The 16876-nt window shown below is 40.4% G+C and overlaps 1 protein-coding gene across 8 annotated transcripts in view; it reads right to left on the bottom strand.

The window, feature by feature from the left end:
* Sfmbt1 (Scm like with four mbt domains 1) overlaps positions 1–16876 on the bottom strand; it is a 126198-nt gene that overhangs the window by 53519 nt on the left and 55803 nt on the right. For all 8 annotated transcript variants that reach the window (XM_016000092.3, XM_076544161.1, XM_076544158.1 and 5 more), the window contains exons 3-4: positions 3096–3234; positions 459–550 (exon numbers count right to left, since the gene is read on the bottom strand). In XM_016000092.3, the coding sequence (XP_015855578.1) occupies positions 459–550; positions 3096–3123 (120 nt within the window). In that variant the 5' untranslated portion in view covers positions 3124–3234. The remainder of the gene's footprint in view (positions 1–458; positions 551–3095; positions 3235–16876) is intronic.

Genomic DNA, 16876 nt, shown 5'->3' with positions numbered 1-16876 from the left:
ATTAGGAGAGATGGACTTGTTGGAAAAGGTGTGCCACTGGGGGTAGGTTTAACGTTTCAAAAGCTACACAGTCCCCAGTTACTTCTCTCTCTGCCTCATGGCTGTTGTCTCAACAATATGAGCTCTCAGCCTGCCTGCCACCCCACTGTGATAATCATGGACCTCTGAAACTCTAAATCCCAATAAATTCTTTCTTAGGTAAGTTGCCTTGGTCATGGTGCTTTGTCACAGCAGTAGGAGAGTGACTAAGATACAATACAAAGATGAAAAGAAAAGGGGCAAGCTAGGCATGGTGGCAAACACCTGTATTCCCAGCACCAGGGAATAAAGCAGGTTGATCTTTCTATATTTGAGGCCAGACTGGTCTATACAGCAAGTTCTAAGACAGCCAGGGTTACATAGTGAGACCCTGTCTCAATTTAAAAAAAAAAAAAAAAAAGTCAAGAGGTGTTGCCTACATGTTTAAAGGATGCATAGGGAACTGTGGTGGAGCCTGTCTCTTCTAGATAATCCTCCCAGCTGAATTCTTCTTCTGCACCAGGCCCAGAATCTACAAAAGAAAACAACAACAAAAAGTTGTATCTCCAAGTAAATGCAAGGTATATAAACAAACTTACTGTAGGACAAATTCATTGATTTTTACACATACACCAAAACAAAAAACAAAAAACAAAAAAAACCCACAAACAAAAAAAGCAATTTCTGTTTTAATGTCAAGTTCCCTAAGTGCACTGTCCGCCAATTCAACATAACAGTCACTCGATATATTCTCTCTTGCTGGGTGTGGTGGTTTGAATAGGAATGAACCTGTAGGCTCATGTATTTGGATGCTTGTTCATGTTACTACTTGACAGGGATTAGGAGGTTGGAGTAGGTGTGGCCTTGTTGGAGGAAGGGGGCTGGGGATGGGCTTTGGGGTTTCAAATGCTCAAGCCAGGCCTAGTGGCTCTCTCTCTCTCTCTTTTTTTTTTTTTTTTTTTTTTTTTTTTTTTTTTTTGTTTTTCGAGACAGGGTTTCTCTGTGTAGCTTTGTGCCTTTCCTGGGACTCACTTGGTAGCCCAGGCTGGCCTTGAACTCACAGAGATCCGCCTGGCTCTGCCTCCCGAGTGCTGGGATTAAAGGTGTGAGCCACCACCGCCCGCTGGCTCTCTCTTTCTTTTCCTGCTGCCTATCAATCCGGATGCAGAACTCTCAGCTGCCTCTCCAGCACCATGTCTTCCTGCATGCTGCCATGCTGCCTGCCATGATGATAATGGACTAAACCTCTGAACTGTAAGCCAGCCCCAATTAAATGTTTTCCTTTATAAAGAGTGGCCATGGTCATGGTGTCTCTTCCTAGCAACAGAAACCCTAACTAAGAAACTGGGGAAACAACAAACCCCAAGTTTATATAAATGGATCCTATGAAACTAGTGTGAATATAAAACTATTCAAATTACTTTGGACTCAAATATAGAATCTAATACCAACATGTAGGATTCTTAACAGACATTTCAAATTTAAACTGTGAGCCTGATTCTGGGTATTCTGCAACTGAGTAAAAATACTACTAGCCAATATATTCACTCCATCTAGAAAGTGTGAACTTACTTTTGGCTCCCCTCCTTTTTTATTCAGCCCTGACATACAATTCAATGAAGCATATCCTACCTCTATTTCTCATGATGTCCATTGCTATGTACAGAGCAAGGCCTGTCTATATATCTCTTACCTTTCACTCATATAAGACTGCAAAGGCTCTACAGTATCTGACCTACCCTTCCACTTTTTATGAATCAGCTCACAACTCCCTGTAAATTCAGCTCTAGGAGACCTGATGCCCTCTGGCCTCTGTGGGTACTACACTCACATGTACAAATCCATATATAATCACACACATACACATAATTTAAGATTAACCCCAAAATCGTTTTAGAGTGGGAAGCTAGAAGCTTCTTTCTTCATGACTAGTTTTCACATTACTAGAAAGTGCTATGTAGGCTGTTGAAGACAAAAGTTATCAATAATTTTACTCAGCCATTGATCCAGTAGGTTTCACTACCAACTTATTGGTTAATATGTACACACTGGAGTGGCCAACCTATGACTGGTCCAACTTGAGGCCCATGCCATGAGAGGGAGCCCATGCCTGACATTGTCTGGAGGGCCAAGAACCAGAGGCAGGACAGTCCAGAGACCCAGGACAGAACCAAATACAAATGGCCAAAAAAAACAAGTTAATGAAATGATTCCTAATGACGTTCTGTTGTACTCATAGATTAGTACCTAGCCCAACTGTCATCAGAGGGGTGCCATCCAGCAACTGATAGGAGCAGATGCAGAGGCCCACAGCCAAACACTAGGCAGGGCCAGGGAACCCTGCAGAAGATGGGGAGGAAGAATTGTAGGAGCTACAGGGGCCAAGGACACCATGAGAGCACGACCTACAGGATCAACCGAGAAGGGGTCATAGTACAGAGACTGAAGTGACAAACATGGACCCTGTGTGGGTCTGAGCTGGGTCCTTTGCGTGTACCTTATAGTTGTGTAGCTTAGTGTGCTTGTGGGACTCCCAACATTGAGGGGTGGGGGGGTCTCACTCTTCTGTACATAAACTAAATTTTTAAAAAATGCAATTAAAAAACAGTGTAGTAAGAAAGAGAACTAGGAAACTCTTCATGGTAACAGAAGAGTTATGTATCTTGACAGTTCAGGAGGATACACACATGACAAAAAAATAACAAAGAACTAAGCAGTTTATGCTAATTTTGTATTTTATATTATAGTTGCATGAGAGAATAGAAACTGAATGAAGGGGAGCATGGAACCTGTTGACACTATCTTTGCAACTTCCTATGAATTCAAAGTATTTAAAAACAATTATAAAGTAATCAGCAAAATTCAATTATTTGGAAAATGAGGTCTGTTCATAAAAAACTTTTTTTTTCCCTAGCAAACAGTAGTTGTAGTCTCTAGTGCCAGGTTCTCTGTCAGGCCCAAGAGACAGCAATGAAAAATGTATGACTTCAAGGAGCTTGCAGGTTAGCAGTAGACAAAGTAACAAAGGCAAATAATCTGCATCTACACACTGGAGAGGGATTTAAGAGAACCAATACCTGCATCCAGCTGCTGCTCCCCACTCATCTCCACAGCACATGGGCTATCTCTTCCCCAAACAATGAACAGGTTGAGGCTCTGCTATGATATGAAGATGATCTCAAGTTTCAAGTTTCTGTCCAGCGGGCATCCAAGGACCTAAATAAAAGTGTTTTAAAAAAAGTTACAAACATAGCCAGAATTCAAATGTGTTTCCTTATTCATAAGACAGTGTTTGACTGGGTTGAAAGGTAAGAGAAAAGAAAATCACTTAGAAGACATAGGATTATGGGAGTGGGGAGGTGACATCTTTTCCATATTTGAAGTTTGTCTAATGAATATGGATATACAGATATGTGTGTACAAGAGGACTATAAAAGCCTTGATAGCTAAGGATTACAATAAATTGTGACTGAAGAGATGGCTCAACAGTTAAGAACACTGGTTGCTGACTACGGGACTCAGGTTCAAGTCCCAGTACTCACATGGTGGTTTGCTGTGAGATGTTCTGTATGCCGTAAATGTGTTGCTCTGATTGGTTGATAAATGAAACACTGATTGGCCAGTAGCCAGGCAAGAAGTATAGGCGGGAAAAACAAATAAGGAAAATTCTGGGAAGGGGAAGGCTGAGTTGGGAGACACCAGCCTGCAGCCCAGGGAACAGCATGTAATGACACACAGGTAAAGCCACAGAAAACGTGGCAACATATAGATTAACAAAAATGGGCTGAGTTTAAGTGTAAAAGCTAGTCAGTGGTGAGCTTGAGCTAATGGCCGAGCAGTTCTAATTTAACATTAAGCCTCTGTTTGTTCATTTGGTTCTGAGTGGCTTTGGGACTACAGGACCTCGGGAGCCTGGTAGGACCAGGAAAACTTCAGCTACAGTGGTTCACAACCATCTGTAACTCCAGTTCCAGGGAATCTGGATGCCTTCTGGCCTATGTGGGCATCAGGTGAGAAAGTGGTACACAGACATACATTCAGGCAAAAAACCCATATCCATAAAATAAAATAATTTAATGAAGATTACAATAAATTAATATATGTATGAGTCCTAACCTTTAAACTTAGTATCATGGCTTCTATCTACAAAAAAGCTAATTCTTCCATCCATAAAACTTCAATACCTAAGAGAATCACTCCAAAGTAAGTTTGAAACCCATTTCTGTTTTAAATCAGCTTTACTGGTCAGGCATGGTGGCACACACCTTTAATTCCAGCACTCAGTAAGAGACAGGCAGATCTCTGTGAGTTTGAAGCCAGCCTGGTCTACATGGCAAGATTCAAAACAACCAGAGCTACACAGTGTGAGAACCTGTCTCAAAAAAACAAAACAAGCCGAGCGGTGGTGGCGCACGCCTTTAATCCCAGCACTTGGGAGGCAGAGCCAGGTGGATCTCTGTGAGTTCGAGGCCAGCCTGGGCTACATAGTGAGTTCCAGGAAAGGTGCAAAGCTACACAGAGAAACCCTGTCCCGAAAAACAAAAACAAAAACAAAAAAAACCAAAACAAAACAAAAAACAGTTTTACTGGAATAGTACTTACACATCAAAATTCACATTTTAAATGTACAGTCCAGTAACTTAATTAAATTTATAGAGGATTTAGTTATTATCATACACCAGTTCAGAATATTTGTGTCACCCTGAAAAGAGACTATGTTCATGCACATTAACCACACTACAAGGTGAATATCATCATCATGAGCTCATAGCACAAAACAATGATCACATCTGCCCTGAGCCAATAGCTAGTAAGCAGCAAAACCAGGCTTTTAACCAAGAAGGATGTCTACATTTCATGTCCTCAAATACTATATTATCTCTCAATACAATGATATGACTTTGAACTCTTCTTTTGTTTGTTTGGTTTGTTTTTTGTTTTTTTTGTTTTTTGAGACAGGGTTTCTCTGTGTAGTTTTGGTGCCTGTCCTAGAACTCGCTCTGTAGACCAGGCTGGCCTCAAACTCACAGAGATCTGCCTGGCTCTGCCTCCTGAGTGTTGGGATTAAAGGCCTGTGCCACCGCCACCCGGCTGACTTTGAACTCTTGATGCTCCTGACTCTTCCTTCTGAATGGTAGGATGCATGGCTGTTATGGTTAATTCTAAGAAAAGAAGTTCAATAAATATTTACCAGGTGGTTAAAGAAAAAAAAAAACCACTAAAATATTTGAATTTGCACACCTATTCCAATTCAAAAGATGTATATACTTTTAAAGTATACTGTTAAATATGGTAAATACTGTAACTAGATGTCTCATTTTTCAAATCTGCAGCTCTAACTCTGCTCCTGGCAGGTAACAGCTACTGAAAGTCACTCTATTTCCTGTTCCCAGAAGTCTAGATTTCTATTGGCCCTTCACTCTCAACAACACTCAACCATCATTCCCTGCATACGTCTGTTTTAGAGAGTATATTAAACTAATGTCCATATTTGTCAAATAAACTTAATTTTCAGGATAAAAATCTTCTGTTGATTTATTAAGCTGTTTCTCCTGATTATTTTTATTGTTGGTAGTCTACTGCTACATGTCTAAAAAGATTAAAAATTAAAGTCTGACAAACTCCAGGTTTTAACGATTTCTGACAGACAAATCTTAGCCACCTATATAATCTAAATTAAATCTGACCAAAATGTAATCTTTTTAAGATTATGTAAATTCAACATAGCAGCATCTGTCTCAGCTCAAAAAATGGTACTAATAACTGCATTAAACACCTAAAATTATTTCCTCTTAGAGACAGGTTCTTCTAATGCCCAGGCTGGACTTTACTTCAGGGCTTAAGTGATCCTCTAGGAAACCTCTCAAATACTATCACACTGGCAAACAATGAGAAAATGTTAAGCAAAAGATGACACAAGACTATAAACGTGCAAAATATAGCCATTAAAATTCTGGTTTGTTTCGAGACTGTGTCTTTCTATAGAGTCCTGGCTGTCCTAGAACTCACAATGTAGACCAGGTTTACCTTCAACTCAGAGATCTGCCTGCCTCTGCCTCCCTGGTGCTGGGGTTAAAAGGCATGTGCCATCACATCCAATCATTAAAAGTGTTATTAATGAAACATTTTTATTCTCAAACAAATCCCAAAGGAAATGTTTTACTTGATTTGATATGCTAATTCTTTAAAGGACATGTACATCCAAAAGGGGCTGAGGATACAACATAGAGATAGATCATTTGTCAAGTACAGAGACCCTGGATTTGACTCCATTAACAAGAAAACAGCAATAACAAAATAACAATAACATACACATACATATATGACTTGGAGTTGGTAAAGCATTTGTCAATCACAAAAGAACATCCTGATTCAATCTCCAATACTAGGGGTGCGCGCGCATGCAATGCTGGGGATGTAGAACTGCTGTCAGTAGCACATGCCTGAAATTCCAGCACTTGGAAGATAGACAGGACCATCAGAAGCTCAAGATTTACATAGAAAGTTCTAGACTAGGCTGTGTTACATGAGACCCTATAATTTAAAATAAAAAGATAAAAGTAAATAGTGTTTTTAAAATTTGCTTTGCTCCTATTAATTAAGACAATATATACACTAGTTACAGGACATGGAGAAATAAGTTGATGCTGACTAGGAAGCTTCCCTCCCTGTAGGCTAGCTTTCATAGTAACAGAAAGTGTTGTGAAGACTGGTAGGGGTGGGGGGGTCATCAACAGTCTTACCCGGCTGTGAACCCTGTGAACTGCAATAGGGACAGGCAAGGCAACATATGCCCATGGATACAATAGTGGCATGAATATTATGGGAATAATCAACTGTTTCCTCATTGGATTTAAGGGCTGCTACACAGGCAGAAACACTGCCTGGTACTGTAAATCTGGCCAAAAATCTATGGCTGGGAAGCACACATGACCCAGGGATGTACCTATTATTATTACTTTGCTAAATGAACATAGTATCAAATTGCTAATTTGTATCTCTCTACTCACAGATTAGTGAAGCTTTCAGATCTCAGATCAAATCAGAGAAAACTATGCAGTGGACAGTGGTTAATATGGAAACTCACAACTGATCAAAGTGCCAAGAAGTACTGGTGGCATGCTCAGTCACAAATGGACTGTCTACTTTACTTATTGTTTTATTTTTAGTCTATGTTTATGAGTGTTTTGTCTGCAGGTATGTGCCTGAGGAGGCTAGAGGAACTGGGTGCTGGGAAGTGAAGGAGGAAGGCCAAGTGCTTTCTCTGCTTCTCTGAGCTAGCAGGTTTTCACCCCAGCATTTGGCTCCTGAATCTTTATCAGTGAAATTGAATGATTGCCATTTAGATAAAAACAACAGTTTATGCTAGCTGGATTTTTGTCAGCTTGATACAAACTATATTTCACCCAAGAAAAGGAACCTCAACTGAGGAACCGCTTCCATCAGACTGGCCTACAGGCACAATGGGGCATTTTCTTGATTAATGATTGACATAGGAAGGCCCAGCTAACTGAGGGCAGTACCACCCCTATGCAAGTAGTCTTGGTTGTCTAAGAAAACAAGCTGAGCAAGTCATAAGGGGCAAGTTAGTAAGCAGCATTCTTCCATGGTCTCTACTTCAGCCTGCCTCCAGGTTCCTACTTGAATTGCTGCCCTGATGATGAACTGTGATTTGGAAGTGCACACCAAATAAACCCTTTTTCCTGCCAAGGTAATTTTGGTTATGGTTTTATCACAGCAAGAGATAAGAAAACTAGTCCTGAGACTTCTGGATTAGTTACTTTTTTGTTGCTGTGATAAAATACCATGATCAAGGCAACTTATAGGATGAGTTTATTTGGACTTATGGTTCCAGGGAGATAAAAGTCCATCATGGTGGGGAAGCAGAGCAACATGAAGCAGGCATGGTAGCAGGAACAGGAAGCTGAGTGATCATTTCAACGACAAGCAACAATCTGGGGGGATGGGGAGCATACAAAATGGTAGAACAGAGACAAACAAACTAGAAGTGGAAATGGGACAAGGCTATAAACTCTCAAAAAATGTTACAGAAAAAGCTAAAAGAGGCAGGAGGCCAGAAAGTGCTACTTTTAATTAGGTGATCAAGGTCTTAGTTCAGGGGCCATGAGCCAACAACTGAGGGGAAATAAGGAAATAAATCATATGGATACCTGCAGAAACAGAAAGAAGTGTAAAGACCCTGAAGCAGGAGCTTGTGTGGATGTCAGAGACTACTATGTTTGTAAAAGAATGATAAAGGCTGAGACACCAGGAGATGAACTCAAGAAGGGTTCAGGGAATCACATTACATAGGACTTATAGGCATGTCCTTCCTATTGGCACACACTTTTAATCCCAGCATTTGGGAGACAGGTGGATCTCTGAGAGTTCAAGGTCAGCCTGGTCTGCATAGTGAATTCCAGCACAGCCAGAACTACACAGTGAGACCTTGCCTCAACCCCCCCCACCCCCAAAAAAGAACTATAAAGATTTGGACTTTGAGGAAGCCCCTGGAGATTTACGAGCAGAAGAGAGATATAAACTGACCTTTTCAAGGAGCCACTCTCTAGCTATGTTGAACAGTGTTGAAATAGACTTTAAGCAAAAGCAGAAACAGAAAGATCAATTTACAAGATACTGGAAGAGTCCTGGTGACAGACACTGGTGTCTAGGTTGAGGAAAGGAACTGTGAAAACACTGAAGGGAGTAAGATGGATGAAGAGAGTAAGTTTTGAGCCTAAGCATGGGAAGGATGATCTGGTACGAAGACCAGAAAATTTGAAAGGTAAGAAAAACCACGAATTCCAAAGAAAATGAGGGGAACATGCCTGGCTGCTTTCATCACAACTAAAGCTGTGTTCTTTGAGCTTTCAAGGAAATAATGCCAATTAGCAGAAATGTAACTATCTACCTTACACGTGTAGCATTTTTGGTTTATAAGTTATTTTCATAAGCTATGCTCCACCTGAGTATAATAAAGCCATTTAAAAACATCCAGAATAGTGATCTTGGGGGGGGGGAGGTGTCTTTGGTTTTTCACTGTGGAGGCTTTCCTGTCTTCCTCACTCCCACCTTCCACCTCACCTTCTTTAATGGACTATCCAACCAGGAAGGGAGGAGTCTCCACGCTAATCACTAAGTCATGCTAACTTTAAGAATGTGGAGGATTTTTATTTTATGTGTGCCGGTGTTTTGCTTGCATGTGTATCTATGCACCACTCATGTTCCTGGTGCCCCCAGAAACACGAGAACTGGAATTACAGCCAGTTGTGAGCTGCCAGGTGGGTGTTGGGAATTGAACCTGAGTCCTCTGGGAGAGCAGTCAGTGCTCTCAACTGCTAAACCATCTTTCCAGCCACTATGCTAAAGTTTTTAGGCCTCAATTTTGACACAAATTTTCTAATAAAGATCCTTGAATGTCAATTTTTCTAAGCTTTAATACACATTTTAAAGTCTCAGGTATGCTGGGCGGTGGTGGGGCATGCCTTTGATCCCAGCACAGGCACGGAATCTACACAGAGAAACCCTGTCTTGGAAAAAAAAAGTCTCAGGTATAAAAATACTATATTAACTACATAATAATAATACTGGAAATCTAGTTCTGATCAATTTATAAGTCCCTAGTTCACACTATTAAGTGTGAGTATTTTACAACCATTTCCACAGCAATTACTAATTAATATCTACTTCTATAAAATTAAGATTATTAAATTATGATTTTGAAATTTTCTTTCACTGTATCTAAAGATGACATGCATTTTAAAATCCTTTATTTATCCTACTATTTTGTAAGCTAGAGAAATGATAAATCTCTATAGTTAATATAATCATATTTTTCATAAATTAAAAGTTTTATTTATGGATACCATTAACAGGTACACTTTTTTGTTGTTTGCTTTTTTTTTTTTTTTTTTGGTTGGTTTTTTGAGACAGGGTTTCTCTGTGTAGCTTTGTGCCTTTCCTGGAGCTCACTCTGTAGACCAGTCTGGCCTCGAACTCACAGAGATCCGCCTGGCTCTGCCTCCCGAGTGCTGGGATTAAAGGCGTGCGCCACCAACGCCCGGCTGTTGTTTGCTTTTTTAGACAGGGTCTCACTGTGTAGCCATGGCTAGCTGAGCCCAGAATGCTCTGTGCAGACCAGATTGGCCCTGAACTCACAGAGATCCACCTGCCTCTGCCTCTGCCTCCCAAAAGCTAGGATTAAAGATGTACACTACCACATCCAACAGATAAACACATTTTTTAAGAAAATATGTCTTGTTCTAATGAAATAAAGAGAACTATAATTCACCAGAATAAGCACTGTCAAAATGTACCAATTTATTATTAAAGGATTATATAAGCTGGGCTGCTTGGTAACTGTTATCAAAAAAAAAAAAAAGCAAAGTAGTAGTAGTAAAGTGCCCTCAAGTGAACTGGATGGCTCTCAAAAGTAGTAGTACAAACTGCCAATAAATATATTTAAAATTCTGACCAGGCAGTGGTGGCACATGCCTTTGATCCCAGCATAGAAACTTGATTATTTGTACTAAGCAACTGGCAATTTTATATTTAGTACTTAAAAATTAATCACAGGAGACAACCTAGATTACTAACCGTGGTGGTTTGAATGAGAATGACCCCCATTGGCTAATGGTTAAATATTTGATCCCCAGCTGGTAAAACTACTTAGGAAGGAGTAGGAGCGAGACCTTGACAGAGATGTATCACTAGGCAAAGAGCTTTGAGGTTTCAAAAGACACATACCATTCCTAGTGTTCTCTCCCTCCTGCCTCTCAGAGGTGAACGCCCAGTCACGCCTGCCACTGCCATGCCTTTGCTCTGCCATAATGGACTCCAAACCTCTAAAAAAATCACGAGCCTCATTAAATGCTTTCATTTATAAGTTTCCTTGGTCATGGTTTTTTGTTGGTTTGTTTGTTTGTTTTGTCACAGCAATAGCAAACTAAGACGTTGACTCAGGTTATTTAACTATAAGAGCTGAGCTACAGACAGAATAAAACAGAAACCTGAAATAAAGCCCTCCAAATGTTTTTGATGCTCAAGAATGGGCCTGTTCAAGAACTGACCTCAAACTAAAAATACTCAAAAGTCCTAATGAGTCCTAGGAATTTATGTGATTGCTTCCACCTCATGAAGAGCTATGGATATGCTCAACTGAGCATAGGCAGTCTCCCACCAAAAAAAATAGAAGACAACTGTTGCAAGAGAAGAGGATGGAGGGGCTGGGAACCCTCTGAATATCACAATTAAAGATAAACTACACAGAGTCAATTAGGGCTGGAAGCTAAGTAGTCCAAGTAGGACTTCTAAGGCTGAACAGCAATAAGAGGCCCTGGGCCAGTTAAGTAAACTATTACACCTCAGTGTCCTGTCTGTAAGATGGAGATAGTAACATCAGCATCTATCTCATTAAGTTATATAGATTCTTCAATTCAGTAATACAGAAATTTCCAACACAGAGGCAGAAAGGATGATGGCTCAGCAGTTAAGAGCATTTTCTCCTCTTCCAGAGGATCTGGGTTCAATTCTCAGCACCCAAATGGCAGCTCACAACTGTCTGTCATTCCAGTTCCAGGAAATCCAACCCTCTCTTTTGGCCCCCATGGACACTAGGCATGCATGTGGTGCACAGTCATATATGCAGGCAAAACATCTAGACACAGAAAGTATAAAATTTGAAAAAGTCCCAGCAACATAACCCTCAAAGATACTAGCTATAATGTTTAAAAGACCCCTAGCAGAGCAAATATTTCCAATTTCAAAGAGCATTCCTAGAACATAAAGGTTTGAGATTCCTAGCAAGTATCTTTTTAACCAGTCCCAGTAGAGTTACATGGTATATATTTTTTTTTAGTTACATACATTTACTTATTAATTTTTTAATGGAATAGTACTGAATTTAGAGAATAACCAAGCTAAAAAGGTATCGATGTGAGAAACGGTCATCAAAAAACCATTTAATCAGCAAGGAAAACTCTCAAACAAAACCTTTGCCCCCAAGGGTGTGGAGAAGCTCTAACTTATCCCAGCGGCTTCCAAAGGAAAATGGAGAGCAAACTGTACTAACTGACATCTAAGGTCCTTGGAGGGCTGCCTTCCACTCATCATCTGCCCAGGAAAGTCCCGGTTGCTGCTTTTACTTGGTAACATTAGGGACACAGAAAGTTTTAAGAGATTTATGCCACAGAGTTTAAATATTTTAAAACTAGACACATATACTAAAGAATTAACTCACTGCAATGTTTTTTTAAGAGTTTAAGAACCCCCAAAAGAAAAGTACTAGTAATTTGTAAATGTGGAGACCTTTTGGAAAGATTTCTGCCCTTCAAAATCATTACAGACTTTTCTTAAAAGGGTGTCCTACAGAAAGAGCAAATAACAGCCAGTCCCTCAAGAAGGCATCCCAACTCTAGAATAATGCTGCTGCCGCTAGAGAATAACATGGTGAACAGCCACTACACACCACTGAACCATTAGGTCAAGGACTACAAAGCTACAAAACACTTAATAATGAACAGGTGTAAGTTATTTAGAAAAAGTATATATTTAGAAAACAAGTCTTCAGTGGCTTTAAGATTTTAAACTAATGAATCTCGGGTTATTGTGGGATATACTATAGAACATGTTAAATCTGAAAAATAATTCAGTGCAAAAGATTAAATAGATCTCAGAGAAAAAACAGACAAAACTATTCTAATTAATTAAGGATCTAATTTATTCATATGCAAAGTATAAAACCAAAATTTTCACTAGGAAAACAGCTGTCTACTTACAGGATACTTTTGTTGGTCCTTTATTAGAATTAGTTACATGTTATTACTTGATTTTATAGACTTTTAATACCCATATATATTATTGTGGTTTTTGGGGTTTTTTGGGGTGTGTGTGTTTGTGTGTGTGTGTGTGTGTGTGTGTCCGTCCTCAACACTAGAAGTGCCTATGTTAAATAGGGATTTTTTGTTAAATATTTACAACTTTTAACCAAGTTTATAACAATAAATGATTCCTTCCACCTCTACTTCTCTCTTCTTTCCCTAAAGACAACTGGGGTTTACCATCTATAATAAATTCTTATTCAGGCAAGCTTAAATACCAAGATTGCCAATTTTCTAAGACTAGGATTTACCAATTCTACTTTCTAGAGGTAACTACAAAATTACATAACTTTTAATCCTAATATTAGTGACTATGCTGGTAATGTTTTCATGCTTTATAGGAAACATGTTTTCCATAAAGCTTTCATGTTTTATTTTTTAAAATCATTTTTACAACTATAGCATGTCTTTCAGTTTTAGACAAAATTATAATTGAAAAAGATGTGTGAAATCAGAAAAGCTACAAAGAAATTAAAATTTCATTATTTGCAAATGAACAACACAAAAGGAAGGGGCTTAGCTGGGATAGATGATTGGCTCTTACTTTCTCTCCAAGAGAAAGAGTACTGCCTACGAAACTCTTGACCTATGCTTCAACAATAGCTATTTTGTAGGAAATTATTTTGAAGGACAAGATGGAATTTTAATTTGTTGCATTTAAACTGTTTGGAAAACAAATGAGTTGGCCAAAGCATAGTGAATGGCTCAGGACAAACACCATCAACAAGTAAAGTCACAGCAGGGTGGTAGTGGTGGTGCATGCTTTTCTTTAACCCCAGCACTTGGGAGAAAGAGGTAGGGGGATCTCTGTGATTTCAAGGCCAGCCTGGTCTACAGAGTGAGTTCCAGGACAGCCGGGGCTATACAGAGAGACTGTCTCAGAAAACAAAACAAAACAAAAAGAAAAAAAAGAAAAGAAAAAGAGGGGGGGGAGGGAGAGGGGGGAGAGGGGAGGGGAGGGGAGGAGAGGGGAAGGGGAAGGGGAAGAAGGGGAAGGGGAAGAAGGGGAAGGGAAGAAGGGAGGGGAGGGGAGGGGAGGAAAGGGAAGGGAAGGGAAGGGGAGGGAAGGGAAGAAGGGAAGGGAAAAGTAAAATCAATTCAAAGAACACGTCTGAGGCATAATGCTGTTCAGTTTCAGTCAGCTTGACACAAACCTAGACACATCTGGGAAGAAGGAGTCTCAGCTGAGGAACTGCCTCCACCAGATTGGCCTGTAGGCAGGTCTGTGGGACAGCATTTTCTTCCTTCCTAACCTTCCTTCCTTCTTTTGTTTTAGTTTTTTTCAGGCAGGGTCTCACTATGCAGGCTTGGCTGGCCTGGAACTCACAGACACCTGCCTGTCTCTGCCTCCTGAGTCCTAGAATTAAAGGTGTGGGACACCACACCAGGACTCTGCTTGGCTTTGTGGGTTTTGGCTCATTTACTTTTTAAAGAGGTTGTGGGAGGGCCCAGTCCACTGTTGATGGTGTTACCCCTAGGTAGGTGGCTAAGAAAGAAATTTGTGTTGACTAAGAAAAAAAGCTGAGCAAGCCAGGAAAAGCAAGCCAGTGAACAGCTTTCCTCCATGGCTCCTGCCTCTACTTTTGCTTGAGTTCCTACTCCGACTTCCTTCCATGATCATCTGTGATCAGGACATGTAAGCAAAAAAAACCCTTTCCTTCTCATATGCTTTTGGTTATGGTATTTCTCACAACAGAAAGCAAACTGGACAGTCATTAACACATTTCCCTCAAAGCAGCACAGGATGCCAGATAAATACAATATTGTTTTCTATTAAGGCATAAAACAATAACGCAGTAGTTTAAGCTCAAATTACATTTCTCCAAAAGGATGTGTTGAAGATTTCTGAGGTTTTTGTTATTCTTGTTACTATTGTTACAGACAGGATCTCACTACATTGCTAAGGCTGACCTGGAATTCACCATGTAGACCAGAATGGCTTTGAATTTGAAATGATGTTCCTTTCTCTACATCCTTGTAGCTGAGATTACAGCAGCTATTTGGAAGATTACTGGACACAGCCCAATAACAGAGAGAGATCCTCAGTCAGTACTTCCTACCCTGGAAACCAAAATACAATACACAGAAAAGGTCTTTTTTTTTTGTGGGGAGGGGGCGCTTTTCCAGACAGGGTTTCTCAGTGTCGCCCTAGCTGTCCTAGAAGTTGCTCTATAGACTAGGCTGGCCTTAAACTCAGAGATCCACCAATCTCTGCCTCCTGAGTGCTGGGATCAAAGGCGTGCACCACCACCGACTAGCCTTGGAAGAATCTTAATGACAAACCTAATCATCAAAAATCTTAAGCTTACTTCAAATTTCTAAATTAATCTATGTGAGAAAATAAAATTCAGCTGGGCATGGTGGCACACCCTTTAATCTCAACACTCAGAGGCAGAGGTAGGAGGATCTTTGAGTTTGAAGCCAGCCTTGTCTACAGAGTGCGTTCCAGGACAGCCAGAGCTATAAAGAGAATCATTGTCTTTAAAAAGGAGGGAGGGAGGGAGGGAGGGAGGGAGGGAGGGAGGGAGGGAGGGAGGGAGGAAGGGAGGCAGGGAGGGAGGGAGGGAGGGAGGGAGGGAGGGAGGGAGGGAGGGAGGGAGGGGAAAGAAAAAGAAAAAAGTCAAGAAGCCACTAAAACACCAGAGTACAGACTACTATTCTTCTGGATCTTCAACACAATGTCCATTAAGTTCAGACTGCCAGACAAAGAACTGCACTTGTGAAAACATCTTGAGGTGAGGGGAAAAAAGAAAAAGAAGAGGAGGAGGAGGAGGAAGAGGAAGAATTGGAAGAGGAAGAAGAATAGGAAGAGGAAGGAGGAGGAAGAAGGAAGGAGGAGGAGAAGGAGAAAAGGAGAAGGAGGAGGAGAAGAAAGAAGCAGCTGTGAGATAGTATTGCTTACCAATTAAAAAAATAAAATAGGCTTTACACACAGTAACCTTCATCACACTCAAATTTCTCTAGCTTGGAAAGATTATCTTGTCATTTGGGGTTCTTAAGTGGTGGCACTGTTTTTAGGAAGTTCATTAAGTTCTTGAGCCTCTACAAGAAAATACGTCACTGGAGTCAGGTCCTTGAGGAACCCTTTCCTGTCATATGGTGGGCACATGTGACAAAGACTCTTCACTTGCCTCTCCCACATGCCCCCCACTGCTATGATATTCTGCCCAAGTACATGCAAACAAGCTACCATGGACTGAACCTCTGAAGCTCCGAGCCAGAACAAATCCTTCCTCATTTAAGTTTTTGGTTTTGTTTTTTAATCAAGTATTCTGTAATAATGGGAAAAAACTAACTGGTTTACCCGTAAGGTCATAAAAACATCTTTTATACAGAATATCTGTTAAGGTATAATGAATTGGCCTGTTTGGGAATAGTTTCCATATAATACATATTCAAAACTAGTTCTCAGTCACTTTTAAACAATTTAATATCATCACTAGGTAATCCTAACAAGAAGACTTCCTAACATCAAATAACTTCCCATATTAGGAAGCTATTAAGAAACCTTTCACTGGATAGCGGTGGCACACGCCTTTAATTCCAGCACTCAGGAGACAGAAGCAGGTAGATCTCTGTGAGTTTGAAGTCAACTACAGAGTGAGTTCCAGGACAGCTAGGGCTACACAGAGAAACCCTGTGGGGGGGGGGGGGTTCTAGGCCTTTAACCCCAGCACCCAGGAGGCAGACGCAGGTGGATCTCTCTGCGTATGAGGCCAGCCTGGTCTATGTAACAAGTCCAAGAGCCAGATCTACATAGTGAGACCCTATCTTTAAAAACAAAACAAACAAAAAAGAATCCTTCACTCCAACATCCTTTGCTTCACAAAAAGGAAACTGAACCTCTACTTTAGAGACACTGGACCGCATAGGACAGCAGCAAAGCCTTTCAGTCACAGAGAAACAATACTGGGTTAGGTTCTAAACACGTGGACATGTTCTCATTTCATTTTCACAGATCTAAAGCAAGCACTGTGTAA

Source organism: Peromyscus maniculatus, chromosome 9, assembly GCF_049852395.1.
Source record: "Peromyscus maniculatus bairdii isolate BWxNUB_F1_BW_parent chromosome 9, HU_Pman_BW_mat_3.1, whole genome shotgun sequence".
NCBI lineage: Eukaryota > Metazoa > Chordata > Mammalia > Rodentia > Cricetidae > Peromyscus > Peromyscus maniculatus.
Note: the sequence above shows the minus strand (reverse complement) of the source record. Positions and strands in the feature narration are given on the sequence as shown.